At 54.7% G+C, this 17,876-nt stretch overlaps 1 protein-coding gene across 1 annotated transcript in view; it reads left to right on the top strand.

Moving 5' to 3' along the window:
* The first annotated feature begins 1,312 nt into the window (after positions 1 to 1,312).
* Positions 1,313 to 17,876, top strand: part of VSTM4 (V-set and transmembrane domain containing 4) — an 87,730-nt gene continuing 71,166 nt past the window's right edge. The window contains exons 1-2 of the mRNA XM_051837553.2: positions 1,313 to 1,470; positions 8,707 to 9,105. Coding sequence (XP_051693513.2) covers positions 1,419 to 1,470; positions 8,707 to 9,105 — 451 coding nt within the window. The 5' untranslated portion in view covers positions 1,313 to 1,418. The remainder of the gene's footprint in view (positions 1,471 to 8,706; positions 9,106 to 17,876) is intronic.

Raw genomic sequence — 17,876 nt, 5'->3', positions numbered from 1 at the left:
TTCTTTGCAAAGATAATTGGGTCTCATTCTTGTACTTCCATTCCCCGATAGAGCCAGGGGGTGGAGGAAAAAGTCAGCGGGGGATTTCCAAATCCCCTAAATGGGTGAAGAGATGGGTTGGCAGCAGGCAGAAGGAAAGATCTGGAAGCTGTCTGCCGATATAGCTCAGGACAACTGAAAGACTGGGTCTCACCCAGGCGGTGCCAGCCCCTCGCCCACTGCTGTGGCCGTGCACCTGAGGAGGGGTGAGACACAAACAAAAGCGGCTGGCGCAGCCCCGGGTTCTGGGAGTTCAAAGGCATGGTGCCAGCATCTGCTCAGCTCTGGTGCCAGCCTCACGGTTGACAGTGTCACAGCTGGCGTGGGGCAGGGGGCGGGGGCATGCACAGGAAGTGGGAGTGGGGGAGGGACCAGACTTTCTTTCTTTCTTTCTTTCTTTCTTTCTTTCTTTCTTTCTTTCTTTCTTTCTTTCTTTCTTTCTTTCTTTCTTTCTTTCTTTCTTTCTTCTCTCTCTCTCTCTTTCTTTCTTTCTTTCTTTCTTTCTTTTTTTTTTTTTTATAAAGATCCTCTTGGGAGCACTCGCCAGGATTCCAGGAGGACTAAACGAATCCCTTCTGAGAGCAGTGTCAAGGACCCAAGTCCCTCCCACCAGCCCACACCTCTGGAAGGTTCCACACCACCTCTCACCAAACCACACTGGGCCACTCAAACGGTGGCTGAATCACAGCAGGGGTCCTTGGCTGTGTGCACTCCCCCACCCCACCATGGGACCAGGTGCAGCTCCCATTCCTGCATCAACAAGTGAAAGTCTTATCAAGGTGACCGCTGGATTCTCTGGGAAGGGCTGGCAGAGCACACAGCGGGACCCAGCAGAATGGCCGTCGCACACTGCTGAGTGGCCAAAAACTCCCTCCAGACCCACGTGCCCAGCCAGCGCTGGCTTCGGCACCAAGGAGAACCAGGTCAAGACGAGAGACTGGTGTTTAGGAAGTGGCGATGACCAGAGCAAGAACCGGTTCCTCCAAGGGCAGCCAGGAGGGATGGACCCACTTCCCACCAAGTCAGGGTTTAGCTGACCACCCCTCACCTGCCACTTCCCAGGCAGGCCCCGGTCCGTGGGCGCCAGGAGACCACAGGAGCCACCTAGCGCTGGCCTATCAGACCCTCAGTGCTCTCATCTGAGAAATGGGAACGATGCACGGAGACACCCACAGGATGTGGAGCGCGCGCATGGCGAGGCCCAGGGACCCAGAAGCCCTGGCCCCGGCAGTGGCAGGCGGCCCGAGGGGCGGGCCGGGCCGGCAGGGGGCGGGCGGGGCGGGCTGGTGGCGGCCAGGCCCAGCAGCGAAGCAGCGACGGACGGCGGCGGTGGTGGCGGCGGCGGCTCCCGGGTCACAGCGCCGGGCGGCGGCGGGGAGATGCGGCTGCTGGCGCTGGCGGCCGTGCTGCTGGCGCGGGCTCCGGCCCCGGGTAAGCGCGGCGGGGCTGGGCGCGCTGGCGGGACGGTGGGGCTGCGGGCCCTGCGGGGAGGCCCTTACCGCCTCGGGTCGCCGCGTCCCCGCCGGGCGGCCGGGGCCCGGGCTGCGCCGTCTCTGTCGCCAGCGAGCGCGCACCCCGACCCCGGGCGCCCTCCAGGGAGCGCCGTCCCCCTGCCCCGGGGCTCGGGCGCTACCGCGGGCGCCGGCGTCTCGCCTCAGCCCCGGTCCCTTCCAAGTGCAGGCCGCGGCGGCGAAGATGGGAGCAGGAGTGGCCGCTGTGCCCGGGCTGGGCGTGGGGCGCGGGGCGCTGGTTGGGGACCCCTGGAGTGAGCGGGCCGGGGTCCGGGGCTGGATGAAGAAGGCCCGGGTTCCACAAGCCCCCTGCCCTAGGGGCAGCCCCTGTGCCCGCACTGCCGGCTGCGCCCACCCGTAAGTTCTTGAATGTCCTGTCTCCAGCGCCCTGTGGCTGGCTGGGGGCAGCGAGGGCCCCGCTGGCCCGAGCCACAATGAGAATGGGTGCCTCATTAGCTCGCCTACAGGGTACCTCGTTTAGGGCATCCTACGACTTAATCCCACACTCCTTGAGTCAGGAGGACAGGAGCAGCAGTTTGTCTAGCCCAGTGTCATCTTGCCAGTCACCTCTCGGGGTGGTGCTACCATCGTACCCATTTTATGGGTGTGGAAACTTGAGGCCCAGGCCTGTGAACGGACTCGACTGATGTCCCCAGGCTTGGAAGCCGAGAAGCCGGCATTACAGCTGCTATAGATCAGACAGTCTCAGGAGGAGGGAAGACGTGTAGCCCTGGGCGCAGCCCCTCGGAGCAGCCCCTGTTCCCACGGAGCAGGACACCAGCTCTGTGGGACATCCCCCACTTCCGTGGTCACTGTCATAGCTGGGAATGAGAGGTTTGTTTATTTGTTTAGAAGATTTTAATTATTGAGGTCGGTGCTGTGGCAAACTGGGTTAAGCCACTGCCTGCAGTGCCCGCAGCCCATATGGGCACCAGGTCAAGTCCCGACTGCACCACTTCCGATCCAGCTCCCTGCTGATGCACCTGGGAAAGCAGAGGAAGATGGCCCAAGTGCCTGGGCCCTTGCACTCACGTGGGAGTCCTGGAAGAAGCTCCTGGCTCCTGACTTCACCCTGGCCCACTCCCAAGTTTGTGGCCATTTGGGGAGTGAACCAGTGGATAAAAGATCCCTCTTTCTCTGTAACTCTGCCTTTGAAATAAATAAAATAAATCTTAAAAAATTTAATTATTAATTTATTTGAAAGGCAGAGGGACACAGAGACAGAAAGAGGGAGAGAGCAAGCTTCCATCCCCTGGGTTATCTCCCAAGCCCAGTCAGGAGCCAGAAACTCCATCCACACGAGTGGCAGGGTCTCGGGCCACCTTCTGCTGCCTTCCCACGTGCATTAACAGGAAGCTGGACAGAAGTGGAGCAGCTGGGACTCTGCACGGTGCTCTGATGTGGTGTGCTAGCATCGCAGGCGGCTGCTTAGCCCGCTGCACCACAGCGCCAGCCCCTGCTGAGAGGCCTGGCAAGGATGGCGGCCAGGCCAGTTCTTGTGGCCTGCAGCCTGGGGGGACGCAAGGGGGCCTCAGGGCACTTCCTCCCTCAATCTCCACGGCTCCCTTCCTTTGGTTGGGGAGGGGTCAGGTCATTTTCCTTTGTCCAGGCACCTTGGGGAGGCTTGAGAGCTGGAGTTCCCTGTCTTTTATTCCACCCTGGCTGTGCCTAGGGCTACCCCTGGGATAATGCTAACAGCTCCTGCTGGGGGGACTTAGCCACGTGCCTGCCACCGGCCTTTGTCACTGCCTCACACAGGTTGGGGCTGGCAGATCTATTCTATACGGAAGGCCACACTTCTCTGGCTCTCCACGCTGGGGTGGAGCGGGACCCTGGGGGCCACCCAGTCCTGCCCCTCATTTTAAGGGATGGAAATCCGACAGGCAGAGAGGATTGCCGGAACGCCCACCCACCTGTAGTCCAGAGCAGCAGCTTGGAGTTGCGGAAGCTCGGATTCCAGCTCTGCCGGGTGCTGTGTGGTCTTGAACAAGTTGCTCAGCCTCTCTGTACCTCGTGACTGTAGTATAAGGTTAAATGCAGGCAGTGCATTCAGAATGCTTAGGCCAGGGCTTGGCATCAGAGTTCTCCCGCTGATGTTAGCGTCTGCACTGGGCACCGTGGAACCTGTGCCCTGGGTGCGTCAGGAACGAATCTCCCCATGGGCACCTCTGTTTAGTGCTTGGTGAGTACTGGCTCCTTTTGAGTCTACGGGCTCCCGGCTCCCTGATGTGAGTGGGAACAGTTCCTCCAGGCAGACAGCAAGTGGGAGGTGGGCACCAGCACATCTCTGGCCAGGTCATACCCAGGGGGACCCTGGCCATGCCTTCCTAGCCCTTCACTGCACCTGCACCTGCGCACTGCCGGCCCCAGCCCTCTGCTGCTTCTTGGAGAATAGGTTGCATTCTGCCTGCCTACATGGTCCCCCTGCTGCTTCTTGGAGAATAGGTTGCATTCTGCCTGCCTACATGGTCCCCCTGGAGTTTAAGATCCACTCATAGGCATATCCAGCTACTTAATTTCTGGGATCTAGTGCAGGATGACAATCCGGGACCCTTGTTTTAAAAAATATATTAAAAATTTCAGAAAGTGACAGCAGAGCTTAAATCTAGCAGGAGCCCTTTCGGCTGGAGTTATGAACCTGCAGGCCCGGTGCCCACGAAGCCCACGCAGTGTTGTCTGCTATGGCTCCCATCTCGCAAGCACTCAGCACATGCACACCTACACCCATGCTTTCTCATTGCAGCCTTAGCCTCACCGGGAATAGCAGCAGGGGCCCATTTTCCAGATAAGGAAACTGAGGCTCATGTCTAACAGGACACAGTGGATGCCAGCCCCTGCTCCCTCCTGGCCCCTTCAAGCCACCGCCTGCGTGTCTCATTGTCTCTCCCCAGCCAGCTAGGAAGGCGTGAGACCAACAAGATTCCTGGTACCCAGCCCACATGGGGTACCCAGGGACCCCAGTAATGGAACACACACGTGTCAAAGGCACGGGATTCACGGTAGTGGGAATCCTTCCTCCTGTTGGTTAACACTGATGGGGTTGGAAAAGCCCCTCCCGAGGCTCACGTGCAGTCACAGGTGGCTGTCTGGGCCACAGTGGGGTGCAGTTCACCGGGGGCACTGGATTTCCCATGCCTAGCATGCGCTGGGTTCCCGTGGCCTCAGGGCCTTTGCATAGGAAGTGTTCTTTGCCATATGAGCACCTGCTCAGCCTCCACCTCCTGGTCCCTTCCCAGCGTCTGATCGGAATCTGACCGTGGCTTTTCTTTGCCCCTGCACTTTTTCTCTGTAGCACGTGCCACTGCAGTTACCTTCTCTGTCTTTCTCCCAATGCCTGGCTGCCTTAGCATGAGGCAGGCATGAGTGCTGGCGGCTGCGTTACACGGTCCCCGGCACGTGGGGGCAGGGCTGGAGGAAGCATGGAGTCTGTGTGGGGCCGTGCGATTGGGTGGGGGAATCTGCCGCCCACCTCAGTTCTCCAGATGCAGGGTCACAAAGCAAAGGCCTCCAGCGCCTTCCACAGTTGTCCTTCCTGGGCCAGGAGTGGGGAGACCTGTCCCGCCTGGCTGCCCCATTGCCTTACCTGAGCCGCTGCCGCCTGCCTGGGGGCTGCCGAGTCCCCTGTGTGCTCCGTCTGCCCTGTGCGTGCACGTGCTCTGAGGTGCAGGCTGAGATCCAGCAGGGAATGGGGCCGGGCTGTCTGGTGCTGCACGCTCGCTGGCCTGCCTCTGGGTGCAGGCGGTCCCAGCTTTTCATCCTGCCTCCCATGGGTGTTGCACCCACCCTCTATGACCTGGTATGGAAAAGAGCACCTAGTGGGTCGTGTTTGCCCGCCTGCTTCCTGCCTGCTGCATGCATACGGGCCAGGCTCCAGGCCACCGTCTCCATCTCTGGTGCCTCTGGGGGTGTTATGGGGCACCTGGCTTTGCGGAGAAGCTCATCACAGCCTGAGCCTTTGCTGAAGGCAAAGGTTGCACAGCTAGGGGTGCCCTTGGCCTTCCTCATAGTTTCGATCCCACCCTCCATCCCTTTGGGATGAACATCCAGGCAGGTGGAGGCCCGAGGGACCTGTGAGGGCTGCGTCAGTCTGCTGGGAGCTGTCCCAGCAAAGCTTGGAGGATTGGGTGACCGGAGTCACAGGGGCCCCCGGAGGCTGCAAGTTCAAGATCAGGTGTAGCTGCATTGGTTTTTTCCGAGGCTTGCAGGGGGCCGTCTCCTCCCCGGGGTGCCCACTGCCTTTGCTCTGTGCCTGTCTGTGCCCTGCTTGCCTCTTCTTCTAAGGGCACCAGCTGTATGGAGTTTGGGTCCCTCCCAAAGACTTGACTCCAGCTCATCTGATTAAAGACCTCACCTTCAAATACGATGGCGTCCTGCGGTTTAGGACTTGAACCTGGGAAGTTAGGGGAGAGGGGACGTGACGCCCCCCATGACCACGGTCCTTGTACTTTGGGTGGGAGAAACAGGTGCTTGGCAAACCGAAAGCAGACAGGTGCACCGCTGAAGAGAAAAACAAGGCTGCCGCTCCTTTTCCTGGGAGCTACTGATCCTGCCCGAGCTGCAGCATGGGAAGGGTTACTCAAAGATCTGCCTCCACAATGGAATCTGGCCTCGTGGGGGGGGGGGGGGACTTGGCACCTTCTCCTGCTTTCTGTCACCATAAATAACCCCTCCTTCATGCTGTGTTAACAGGAGCAGCCTGGGGCGTGGGGTCTCTGCTGCGCTCATCCCACCCATATTGTTCCCATTTCCTGCCTTCCTCCGGCTCTCCTGGGGCGGGGAGGGGAGGGGAAGAGGAGGACGCGGGGGCGGGGAGGGGGTGACCAGTTCTGCAAGCAGCTGCTGCCTGGCCGCGTTTCCCCGCCTGCCTGCCCACCCTGGTTGGAGCTGGGTCTGCTGCCTGGGCTGCTCATCACGGAGGGTGGGGGCCTAGCAACCCCAGGAAGTTTTTAACTCATTTAACAGGGCAGCTGCCAGGTGGGCGAGATGCAGGGAAGACGTGGGGCTGCTTTCTCTTCTTCCCCCTGAGTGACTTCCAGCCACTGTGGGGACTGCTAGTGACCCACCCGTGGTTACCTCTTGACCTGTAGGAGGGGACTTCGAAAAAGTTTGTGGAAAATGGAATGAAAAGATGGATTTATTTTGGTGCATTTTTTTTGAAATCTGCATAAGTGAGGGACCTTTAAAAATTCATGAATTTCAAAATATTTTTGCACCAAAATAAACATCTTTTAATCCCATTTTTTACCCCCTTGAACTCGAATTTTCCAAGTGTCCCCTTGGCTTTGTCTCTTGTCACTCACTGTAGACCGGACACCTCATGGCTGTGTGTAAGGGGCACAGGATCCGACTCAGCATTTCCCCTGTTCTTCTAACTTCCATTTTTAAAAAAGATTTATTTATTTATTTGAAAGTCAGAGTTACACAGAGAGAGAAGGAGAGGCAGAGAGAGAGAGAGAGAGAGAGAGAGGGAGGGAGGGAGGGAGAGAGGGAAGGAGAGAGGTCTTTTATCCGCTGGTTCACTCCCCAATTGGCTGCAAAGGCCGGAGCTGTGCCCATCCAAAGCCAGGAGCCAGGAGCTTCTTTCAGGTCTCCCACACAGGTGCAAGGGCCCAAGGACTTGGGCCATCTTCTACTGCTTTCCCAGGCCATAGCAGGGAGCTGGATGGGAAGTGGAGCAGCCGGGACTCGAACCGGTGCCCATATGGGATGCCAGCACTGCAGGCAGCGGCTTTACATGCTACGACGCAGAGCTGGCCCCCCATCATTTTTAAAGGTAACTATTATGGGATGGAATGGTAACCAGGGTCCCAAATGTGCCCCTATACCTTAACCCCTGGGAACTCGTGAGTGTTGCCTCTCTTGGATCTGGAAAAAGTCATTTTTGTGGCTGTGATTAAGATAAGGCTCGTGGATGGTTCCGGAATATTCTTGGGCAAGTGCCCAGCTTCTAAGAGAAAGAAAATGAAAGAGAATTGACCCTCAGCTCATCTCTGTCTTCGTGTCCAGTTTGTGGAATCTGCAGTGGGCCCTTCAGAAAGTTCTTGGGAAAAATGAGTTGAAAAGGATGAGCTTATTTCGGTGGAAATATATATATATATATATATATATATATATATATATATATTTATCCTAGGTGGAAAATGTATACTGCAGAAAGCAATGTATATTTCAAAAATGACTTTGCATCAAAAGAAGTCAAAGTATGTAGTCTCATTTCCTATGAACTCTCTGGAGCATCCCCACGAAAGACAACGGCTTGTTCCCTGGGTGCGTCAAGGGGAGCAGATTGCTTATAGCACATCTGACAACTGGGGCTCCCAGCCTCCCTGTCCAGTGCCCAGCTCTCTCTTGGCTCCTTTCTCCTCCTGGCTTTGCTGCTGGCATGGAAGTCTGAAGCTGTGGCTTTGCGTTGGTCCTGGGGACACCTGCTAGCGTTAGGATTGCCGGTGATGGAGCTCCCTGGGCTTCAGAAGCGTCTTTTGGAGGCAGGGCGGGGCTGGGTGGACAGGGCTCTCATCCTCCCTGTCTCTGGGGCTCCTTCATTCTTTGTTCTTACAACTCTGCCGTGAGACTGTGGGTCCCTAGTTCAGAGAAGAACCCGAGCGACCTCCATCATTGCAGCTCTGCCTGGTGGTACTGAGCCGCGCTGTGGTTGCCATGGAAACCTCAGAAGCAGGGAACACAGCCTCGTGGTGGACAGACCCTCAGCGGCCCCGGGGCAGCTCCTGACCCACAGCAGTGCACACATCGGGCTGGTGATAGAACTGAGCCAGCCTTGGGAGGGTGGGCGATGTGTGTGTGTGTGTGTGTGTGTGTGCATGCAAGGGAGGTGTAGCCTGGAAAATTACAAGCGATCCCCCAAACCCTGCGTTTTGTGTGCAACCTCTTCCATGTTAAATGCCAGCTGCTGATTAAGCAATACTGAAAAACTACCTCTGGGCCAGGTGCTGGTGTTTGGCACCTCGTGTGGACAGGATTGCGCCATAGGTGAGAAGGTGGAGCCCACAGAAGCCCACGCTCAGAGGAACCATCTACGGCAGCCAGTGAGCGTGGCTGGGCACAGGGGCTGCCTGCCTTACTGGCCACGTGGCATCCCCGGGCTTTGCCCTGTCCACATGGCCATGGCCTCCTTACCTTCTCTTTTGCTTCTCTGCAGAGGTGTGTGGGGCCCTCAATGTCACCGTGTCCCCTGGGCCTGTGGTCGACTACCTGGAAGGAGAGAATGCCACCCTGCTCTGCCACGTATCACAGAAGAGGCGCAAGGACAGCTTGCTGGCCGTGCGCTGGTTCTTTGGCCGCGCCGACGCCAAGGAGGCCTTGATGGTGAAGATGACCAAGCTGCGGATAGTGCAGTACTACGGCAACTTCAGCCGCAGCGCCAACCGGCAGAGGCTGCACCTGCTGGAGGAGAAACGTGGGGCGCTCTACAGCCTGTCTGTCCTCACCCTGCGGCCGGCCGATCAAGGCCACTACGTGTGCAAAGTGCAGGAAATCAGCAAACACAGGAATAAGTGGACGGCCTGGTCCAATGGCTCGTCGGCGACGGAGATGAGAGGTGAGGGGGTGTCCGTGTGTCTGGGGAGGGCGTGGGGGGGAACAGCTCTGTGGTTCGTCCTCCAGGATCTATGCAGGTGTCCCTGGGCAGAGCCTGCTGGGCTGTAGCGCATGTTGTTGGCCTCTGTGGACCACAGTCATAGGACTCAAACCATCAGCATGAGCATAGAGCTGCACCTGGATGCTGGAGCGCACTTGTGTGTGTGTGTGTTGTAAACACGGAAGCAAGGACAGAAAGCAGCAAGTGCTGTCCCCCAGGCCACCCAACCATCCTAAGAGCAAGGCCTTTTTTTGGGGTGTGTGTGTCTGAAACATTGGACCTGCTAGATGCTAAAGATAAGCACAGGGAAGGCGTTTGGCCTCGGGGTGAAGTTGCCAGCTGGGGCGTCGTGAGTCGTGGCTCCATTCCTCATTCCAGGTTCCTGCTAATGCTGACCCCGAGAGGCAGCCGCGATGGCTCTAGGAGTTGGGTCCCTGCCGCCAATATGGAGAGACCTGGATTGGGTTCCCAGCTTCCATTTTTGGCCTGGCCCAGCCCCAGCTGTTGTGGGCGTTTGGGAGTGGAGCAGTGAATTAGAGTTCACTCTCTCTCTGGAGAAAGAGAGAGAGAGAGAGAGAGAGAGAGAGAGATCAACAAAGCCAGGCCCTAGTTAACACGGTTGGGACAGATTCTGTTCAGTCGTAACTACTGCAACAGAGTGCAATGTGAACTGAACTTGACTTTGGTTTGTGCAGAAGTGCAGAGCATCAAGGGAGTAAGGTGGGCTGAGTGGCACAAAGGAAGTGCAAAACCCATGGAAAGCAGCAGGGAGGGGAAGGGGCCTTGGGTCCATGTGGCACCCACCTGACTTGGCTGAGTTAGGCTCCTGCCCGCCCACGGAGGCCGGGACACCCAGGTCTGTTTCCAGCTGTTGCAGGAGCCATCAGCAAATCGCTTTGCCAGCCTTGAGCTTCCACAGGCGGGCACTGGGAGGAGGGTGGGCACCCACGAGGCACACAGCCGGGAGCTGGGAGAAGCCCTGGGAGTGTTGGCTGCACTCCGGACGGCCTGAGGTGGAGGCCTTCCCGGAACAGAGCTCAAAGTTGCCGGCGTGGGTCAAGGAAGCCTCCTGGTTGGGGCCTGGCCTCCAACTCTCAATGGCTTTGTGGGATGGGGCTCGCGTGGGGAGGCCCTGCTGGGTGTTGCCAGCCTGGGAGCAGGACAACTCGCAGCTCTGATCTGTTGCCTGGTGGAACTGATCCAAGCCCAGGCAACGGGCCCCTGAGAAATTCATCAGGAAGTGTGCAAAGGCTCAGAGGTCACTGTCCCTTCCGGGACACAGATAGGCGGCGTGGGCTGTGTCTCTGGGACCTCTCAGCTACCCTGTGCCATACTGAATCGTTAGTTTTTATCACCAGAGTCCTGTGTATGAAGACATCTCTCTCAGTCTGAGCAAGACTTTCTGCTGTGCATGGAAAACTGTATCTTTGGCTGCCTGGAGCTTGGCTGTAGGCTGGCTCCCTCTTAAAGCTGATAATTTCCCCCTAAGAGACAGAACCTACTTTTATTGTATGTATCTACTTTGATTAGGGACACATTGTTGTGTGTGCAATGACCTCGTGTTGATAAGCTCTTTCCAAGGGATAAAGCCCAGCTGTGAGTCCTGGGGGGGCGAAGGTGAACTCATTGACAAGGAAACACCTAAAGCAGTCCCACCTGCCGAGTTTAGCAGAATTTTCAAAGGCCCAGCATGCTGTGCCCCTCGCCCCTTCCATTGCCCTGGTAACCAGAAAGAATTTGGCTTACTTTTTCTCTGTAAGTAAGTTAACTCAAGGAAACAAATGAGCATCAGCATAAAGATAAGTTTGGCCCAGGAAACACCAACCCCCCAAAACCCCATCAGATAACCAGATCCCGGGGAGGGGCTCTGTGCCAGGTACCAGGAGGCTGTGAAGCGTGAAATCTTGTGAATCCCGTGTACATATGTTGCTGTCTCTGTGTCGCACACGCTGCGTGCTGGAGGCCAGCGCCAGGCCTCTGCTGGTTAGAACAACTAAGACGCCCACTGCCTTCGCGTAAGCACACTCCATTACCTTGTTTGTCATTTACTGTGAATCTGCTTTCAGCAGGTGGGGCTGGATTCCTTCTAGAACACTGGTTTGGGAAGTTGCTTTAGACCTCGGAGTCATTTAGATGAGAGAGATGAGAATCTCTCTCCCAACTCCTTCTCCTCTCCTGTTTCTCCTTTGTGCCCCTCGCCCCTCCCATTGCCCCGTCTCCCCCTCCTCATCTCTCGTCACCTTCTCTCTCCCATCTGACGACCTCCTTCCTCCCCCACCTCCCAACCTCTCACCCAGAAATGGAAGTGGTGCGAACTGCACAGCACGGCTGCCTCCCTCCTTGGGTCTGCTCTGCCTCAGCCTCCCGGAGTTTGCTGATGGGCAGACTCAAAACCTTGGGAAGCCCATGGCCATACCTTCTAGAATGTTCCACCATGGGACTTTGCCCTTAAGGAGGTTAGGGAGGGCAGATCCTTAGTAAATGGCCTGAAGCCAGATCGGAACGTGCAGGCGCCCTGGGAGTGGGAAGCCCATTGCTTGTACTTCCTGGGCATTGCTGGGGACGGGCCTGGGACTCTGGCCTCCCAGGGTACCTGCGCTGGGTCCTTTGCCTGCTCATCTCCAGGGTTCTTGTTTTTCTAAATCTCCATCTCGGCTAATAGTTGTTACCTGGAAACCCAAAACGGATGCCAGCGAAGAGAGGCTCCAGGCGCCGACATCTCTGGGTTGGAACGTTAAGTGGAGATAGATGCTCAGAGGTTTCTTGGAGTTACATTTCCCCCTGAGGGCCCCAGAGTATCTCTTCTTATTGATCTTTTATTTTTTTAAGTTTTATTGCTTTGAGGGGCAGAGTGACAGAGAAAGAGAGAGGAGGAATCAGAGAAAGAGAGAGAGAGAGAGAGAGAGAGAGAGAGAGAGGTCTTCCATCTGCTGGTTCACTCCTCAAATGGCCGCAACAGCCAGGGTTGGGCCAAGCAAAGCCAGGACACAGGAACTCCATGCATGTCTCCCACGTGGGTGACAGGGACCCAAGTTCTCGGATCATCACCTGCTGCCTCCCAAGGTGCGCATTAGCAGGAAGCTGGACCAGAAGCAGAGGTGGGGCTGAGTCCCAGGCACTGTGATACACAAGTGTCCCCAAGAGCTAGCTCAACCCTCTGAGCCACAGCCCTGTTCCCCTCCCTCCTGCTCCCCTCCTGCTCGCCTCTCAAGCCATCCCTGGGAGACGGCGTTTTCTGGGGATTTCCTTCCCGACACCATGGGCTGAAGCTAATGCTTCCTCCTGCAATGTTGTTGGTTTGACACGGGATCACCTGTCTCTCCCTGAACTCACGTTGGGAAGCCTGGGGTGTGGGCTCATCCCTGGCTCTTGCAAAGGAACACTGGGCTCGTGCTAAGCGTACGAGGAATGGCTTCTGGCGTGGGATCTGCCGTGGGCCTGCTGGATCTCCTTGTTTGTGCTGGTTTCCATGTGTTGGCTGTTTTCTATTGCAAAAAAAAAAAATATGATTCCATTGTGGAAAACATGGAAATATACTGAGAAGCTTTAAAGAAGAAAATAAAAATAACTTTGTCTCTACCAGGCACAGCTTTAACATTTCAGAGTAAATCCGCCTACTCATGTTATGCAAATAAAAATTTAAAGCCTAATTTCAATTTTATCGTAAATACCATTCTCTGGCCAGCTTCCCTGATATTGCTAAATAGCACGCTCATTTTCCCTGTTGTTCAGTGTGGATCTGTAGCATCATTTAAGATTCCATGGGGCCAGCGCCGCGGCTTACTAGGCTAATCCTCTGCCTTGCGGTGCCGGCACACCGGGTTCTAGTCCCGGTCGGGGCGCCGGATTCTGTCCCGGTTGCCCCTCTTCCAGGCCAGCTCTCTGCTGTGGCCAGGGAGTGCAGTGGAGGATGGCCCAGGTGCTTGGGCCCTGCACCCCATGGGAGACCAGGAAAAGCACCTGGCTCCTGGCTCCTGCCATCGGATCAGCGCGGTGTGCCGGCTACAGCGCGCCGGCCGCGGTGGCCATTAGAGGGTGAACCAATGGCAAAGGAAGACCTTTCTCTGTCTCTCTGTCTCTCTCACTGTCCACTCTGCCTGTCCAAAAAAAAAAAAAAAAAAAAGGATTCCATGGAATATTAGCAATCCGTGATGTGTGCCTACCACTGCTTAGCTTTCTGGTTACTGTTGTTGGACATTTAAGATGCTCTCAATCCTTGTCCATAAACCTCCACGGAGTCCCTGTCCTTAGCATAAAGTCCTAGAAGTAAGATTGCTGGCTCCTGTGTGAAGATCGGCACCATTTAGAGATGGGACGTGATCTCTAGAACAGTTGGTAAGTGTGCATTCCTACCAGCATTGACAGTGCCTTTTCCCATGGGCTGTTCACACAACGCTGATGGTCTGTTTTTGTGTTAACGTGACTGGGCTATGGGTTGTCCAGACAGCTGGAAAAACGTGTTGGTTCTGTTTCTCTGGAGAAGCCTGACTGTGTACCCGTATATTATCCCCAAGAATGATGGTGATGGTGATGATGGTGGTGATGGTGATGGTGATGGTGGTGGTGGTGGTGATGGTGATGGTGATGATGATGGTGGTGGTGATGGTGATGATGGTGGTGGTGATGAGGAGTGCCTGGGACACCGCTGGCCTTTAGTTAATACTTGGGGACCAGGGGTCAGCGCTGTAGCATAGTAGCCTAAGCCTCCACCTGCAGTGGCAGCATCTCATATAGGTGCCGGTTCGTGTCCCGGCTGCTCCACTTCTGATCCAGCTCTCTGCTACGGCCTGGGAAAGCAGTGGAAGATGACCTAAGTACTTGGGCCCCTGCACTCATGTGGGAGACCTGGAAGAAGCTCCTGGCTCCTGGCTTCAGATCAGCCCAGCTGATTGCAGCCATTTAGGGAGTAAACCAGTGGATGGAAGACCTTTCTCTCTGTCTTTGCCTTTCTCTGTCTGTGACTCTACCTCTTAAATAAAATCTTTTAAAAAAATAACCTGGGGACTGGATGACATGTGTTTATCAGGTAGTGTGTTTTTTTTTTTCTTTTTCTTTCGAGACACAATTACTTATTAAGTTTTTTGGATATTGCTGCATAACAAGTAAAAGAACCGTTAGGAGTTTCTTCCATCTTAGGGATGCTGTGAAAAATTTGCTGAGATGCTAACGGGTGCTAAGGGTGCTTGGTCCCTGTCCCTGTGGCCAAATCGAAACAGGGCTTTGGGGTGAAGAAAAGAGAACACTTCATCTGTTGACAGGTGAGAGGGTGGCGGCCCCAGGGTCTCCAGGACTGCACGCTGCTGGATGAGAGTGCACGGGGGCTGATACAGGGGCTGTGAGGAGGGAGTGCTGGTCTGCTGAGGTCACGGAGGAGTCGCGGGGCTCGGGCCGGGGCCGGGGCGTGTCGCTGGATTGGTGGTGGTGATCCGTGAGTCCAGCAGTGTCGACGCCCAGCCTAGCCTGGCCCGGTCCTCTGCCCCGACGAGGGCTCGGCAGCCCAGCACCTCTTGCTGTGAATGCCCCTGGGACAGGCATGGCGTGGTGGGCGTGGTTCTCTTTCCCCTGGCTTATTGCCATCACGCATCGTATTCGAGGTCCCGCACCCACCTTGCCTCTTCATCCCGCCTGCTTGGAGAGGGCTGCCCTGTGGAGAGCGCCCCCAGCCACAGCATCTACAGATTCTGTTTCCGTTAACACTGCATCATCACTCTGCTGTGTCTGTAAGCCATGGTGGCTTACACGGATGGGGAAAAAAGTACGATGTGCAAAAGAGCCAACTAACTCAACAGCTGAAATGTGACAGTCTGTCTTTCCCCCCACCCAGTCTCCTCAGCCTCACTCCCATGCTCAGAGGTAATGTTGGTGCGGGATTTGGTTTGGGTCCCTTTCTGTTGGTGTCCACGCACGCGCCTATCTATTTTAACAACAGCACCTGCATTGCTGTCTGGTGATTGTTGGCAATAGGATCGGTATTTTTGTAATTGATTTTTTAAAAGATTTATTTATTTATTTGAAAGTCAGAGAGAGAAGGAGAGGCAGAGAGAGAGAGAGGTCGTCCATCTGCTGGTTTACTCCCCAACTGGCTCCATCGGCCAGAACTGCACCCATCCAAAGCCAGGAGCGAGGAGCTTCCTCTGGGTCTCCCATGCGGGTGTAGTGGCCTAAGGACTTGGGCCATCTTTTGCTTCTTTCTCAGATCACAGCAGAGAGCTGGATAGGAAGTAGAGCAGCTGGGACTCGAACCGGTGCCCATATGGGATGCTGGTGCTGCAGGTGGTGGCTTTACCTGCTACACCACAGTGCTGGCCCCTGTAATTGATTTCGAGTAGCAACCCAAGACCAAGCTGCATTTAGTCATTGTCCAGTGATGGACACTTAGGGGACATCCAGGTTTTCACAAACACAAGCCGTGTCCCATGGACCTCCTTCTACATGTTTTTAAGGGGTTTCTGTTGGTTGGATCCCTGCAATGGGATTGCAGGGCCTGAGACGTTTCTAATGGACACTGCCGTAGGCTGTTGCTGGAGAGACGTTACAGGCTTATACTCTGAGCAGCATCGCACCATGGGGTCTGTTTCCCTGAAATCTCATTGATTATCAATATTAGCCGTCTTTCCCATTATTTGTCATATTGATGGCAAAAATATTTCCTTAGTGTTTTAATTTTGGTTATTATATTCAATACAATAGGAGACAATTTAATTTCTGTTGTTGTATTCAATTATTAGTGAAGTTGAGCATCCTTGGATGTGTCTATCGACTTAAAAATTTCTTTTGTGGGCTGCCTGGGCGTAATTGTTCATAACTGAGCTACTGCCTTTATATGTACATAGGTGTGTGTATTTCCAATCATTTGTTCTTTTTAAAAATATTTTTACTTATTTATTTGAAAGGCATAGTTACAGAGAGAAGGAGAGACAGACAAGGAGATAAAGAGAGAGAGAGAGAGAGAGAGCGAGAGAGAGAGAGCAGCACTGTGGCACATTGGGTTAAAGAAAGTGAGAGATTGGGAGCAGGAGCTGTGGCGCAGTGGGTTAATACCCTGGCCTGAAGCTCCAGTATCCCATATGGGCGCTGGTTCGAGACTCGGTTGCTCCACTTCCTATCCAGTTCTCTGCTATGGCCTGGGAAAGCAGTGGAAGATGGCCCAAGTCCTTGGGCCCCTGCACCTGTGTGGGAGACCCGGATGAAGCTCCTGTTTCCTGGCTTTGGATCGGTGCAGCTCTGGCCATTGCAGCTAATTGGGGAGTGAACCAGCAGATGGAAGACCTCTCTCTCTCTGCCTCTCCTCTCTTTGTATAACTCTGACTTTCAAATAAATAAATAAATAAATAAATCTTTAAAAAAAAGTGAGAGAGAGAGATTGATTCCATTTACTGGTTTATTCTCCAATGCTTGCAATGACTGGGACTGGGCCAGACTGAAGCCAGGAGCTTGGAGCTCCATCCGGGTCTCCCACATAGGTGGCAGGAGTCCAAGTACGTGGACCATCTTCTGCTTTCCCAGGTGCATTGGCATGGAGCTGGATTGGAAGTGGAGCAGCCAGGACTTGAGCTGGTGCCCATGTTGGATGCTGGTGTTGCAGGCAGTGGTTTATCCCACTGTGCCACAACACCTGCCCCCATCATTCATTAGCTGTAATATATGTTGCAAACATTTCTTCCTGTTTGTTACTTGCCTTTCCATTTTGTTTGTGCTTTCTTTGAGTGTAGAGATATTTCCCGTTTTCAGGATATATCTGTAGTCAAACGTGTCAGTTTTTTCCTTTAAGATATTTCTTTTTCCAGTGGATATTTTTTCACTGAGATGTAATTTACATTCAATCAATTGCACATGGTACCTTGGATTTGCATCCAAATCTTGGAAAGTATTTCTTTTTTTGAAGATTTATATTATTTATTTGAAAAACAGAGTTACAGAGGGAGGTAGAGAGAGAGAGAGAGAGAGAGGTCTTCCATCTGCTGGTTCACTCCCCAAATGACCGCAACAGCTGGAGCTGCGCCAGTCCGAAGCCAGGAGCCAGGAGCTTCTTCCAGGTCTCCCACATGGGTGCAGGGGCCCAAGCACTTGGGCCATCTTCTACTGCTTTCCCAGGCCATAGCAGAGAGCTGGATCAGAAGTAGAGCATCTGGGACTAGAACCGGTGCCCATATGGGATGCCAGCGCTTCAGGCCAGGGCTTTAACCCGCTGCGCCACAGTGCCAACCCCGGAAAGTATTTCTTATCTGTGCTATAAAAGTAGTTTTCAAATTTTTCTCTAATATTTCTTCTTTTTAAATATATTAACAGACTTTTTTAATTTTTAAAAAGACATTTAATTATTTGAAAGGTGACAGAGAGAGAGAGCAAGCAGGAGAGACAGAGAGAGGTCTTCCATTCCCTGGTTCCTGCCCTAAATGGCCACCATGACCTGGGGCTGGCCTACCCCAAACCAGGAGCCTGGCACTCCATCTGTGTCTCCCACCTGGGTGGGGTGGCAGGGCCCCAATCCCCAGGCCATCTGCTGCTGTTTTCCCAGGCTGTTAACTGAGAGCTGGCTTGGAAGTGCAAGAGCTGAGACTCGAGGCAGTGCTCGGACGCCAGAATTGTAAGCGGAGACTTAACTGACTGTACCGCAGTGCTGGGCCCTCCCAACTTGACCTTCGATTCGCTTTAACGTGGTGCTGTCCCTGGTCTTAAGGTACCCCGTGGTAATGCAGTGCATGGATGCAGTGTGGGATGATACAGTCGTG

This window comes from Oryctolagus cuniculus, chromosome 15 (genome assembly GCF_964237555.1).
Source record: "Oryctolagus cuniculus chromosome 15, mOryCun1.1, whole genome shotgun sequence".
NCBI classification, from domain to species: domain Eukaryota; kingdom Metazoa; phylum Chordata; class Mammalia; order Lagomorpha; family Leporidae; genus Oryctolagus; species Oryctolagus cuniculus.
This window is presented reverse-complemented; position numbering and strand designations above follow the sequence as displayed.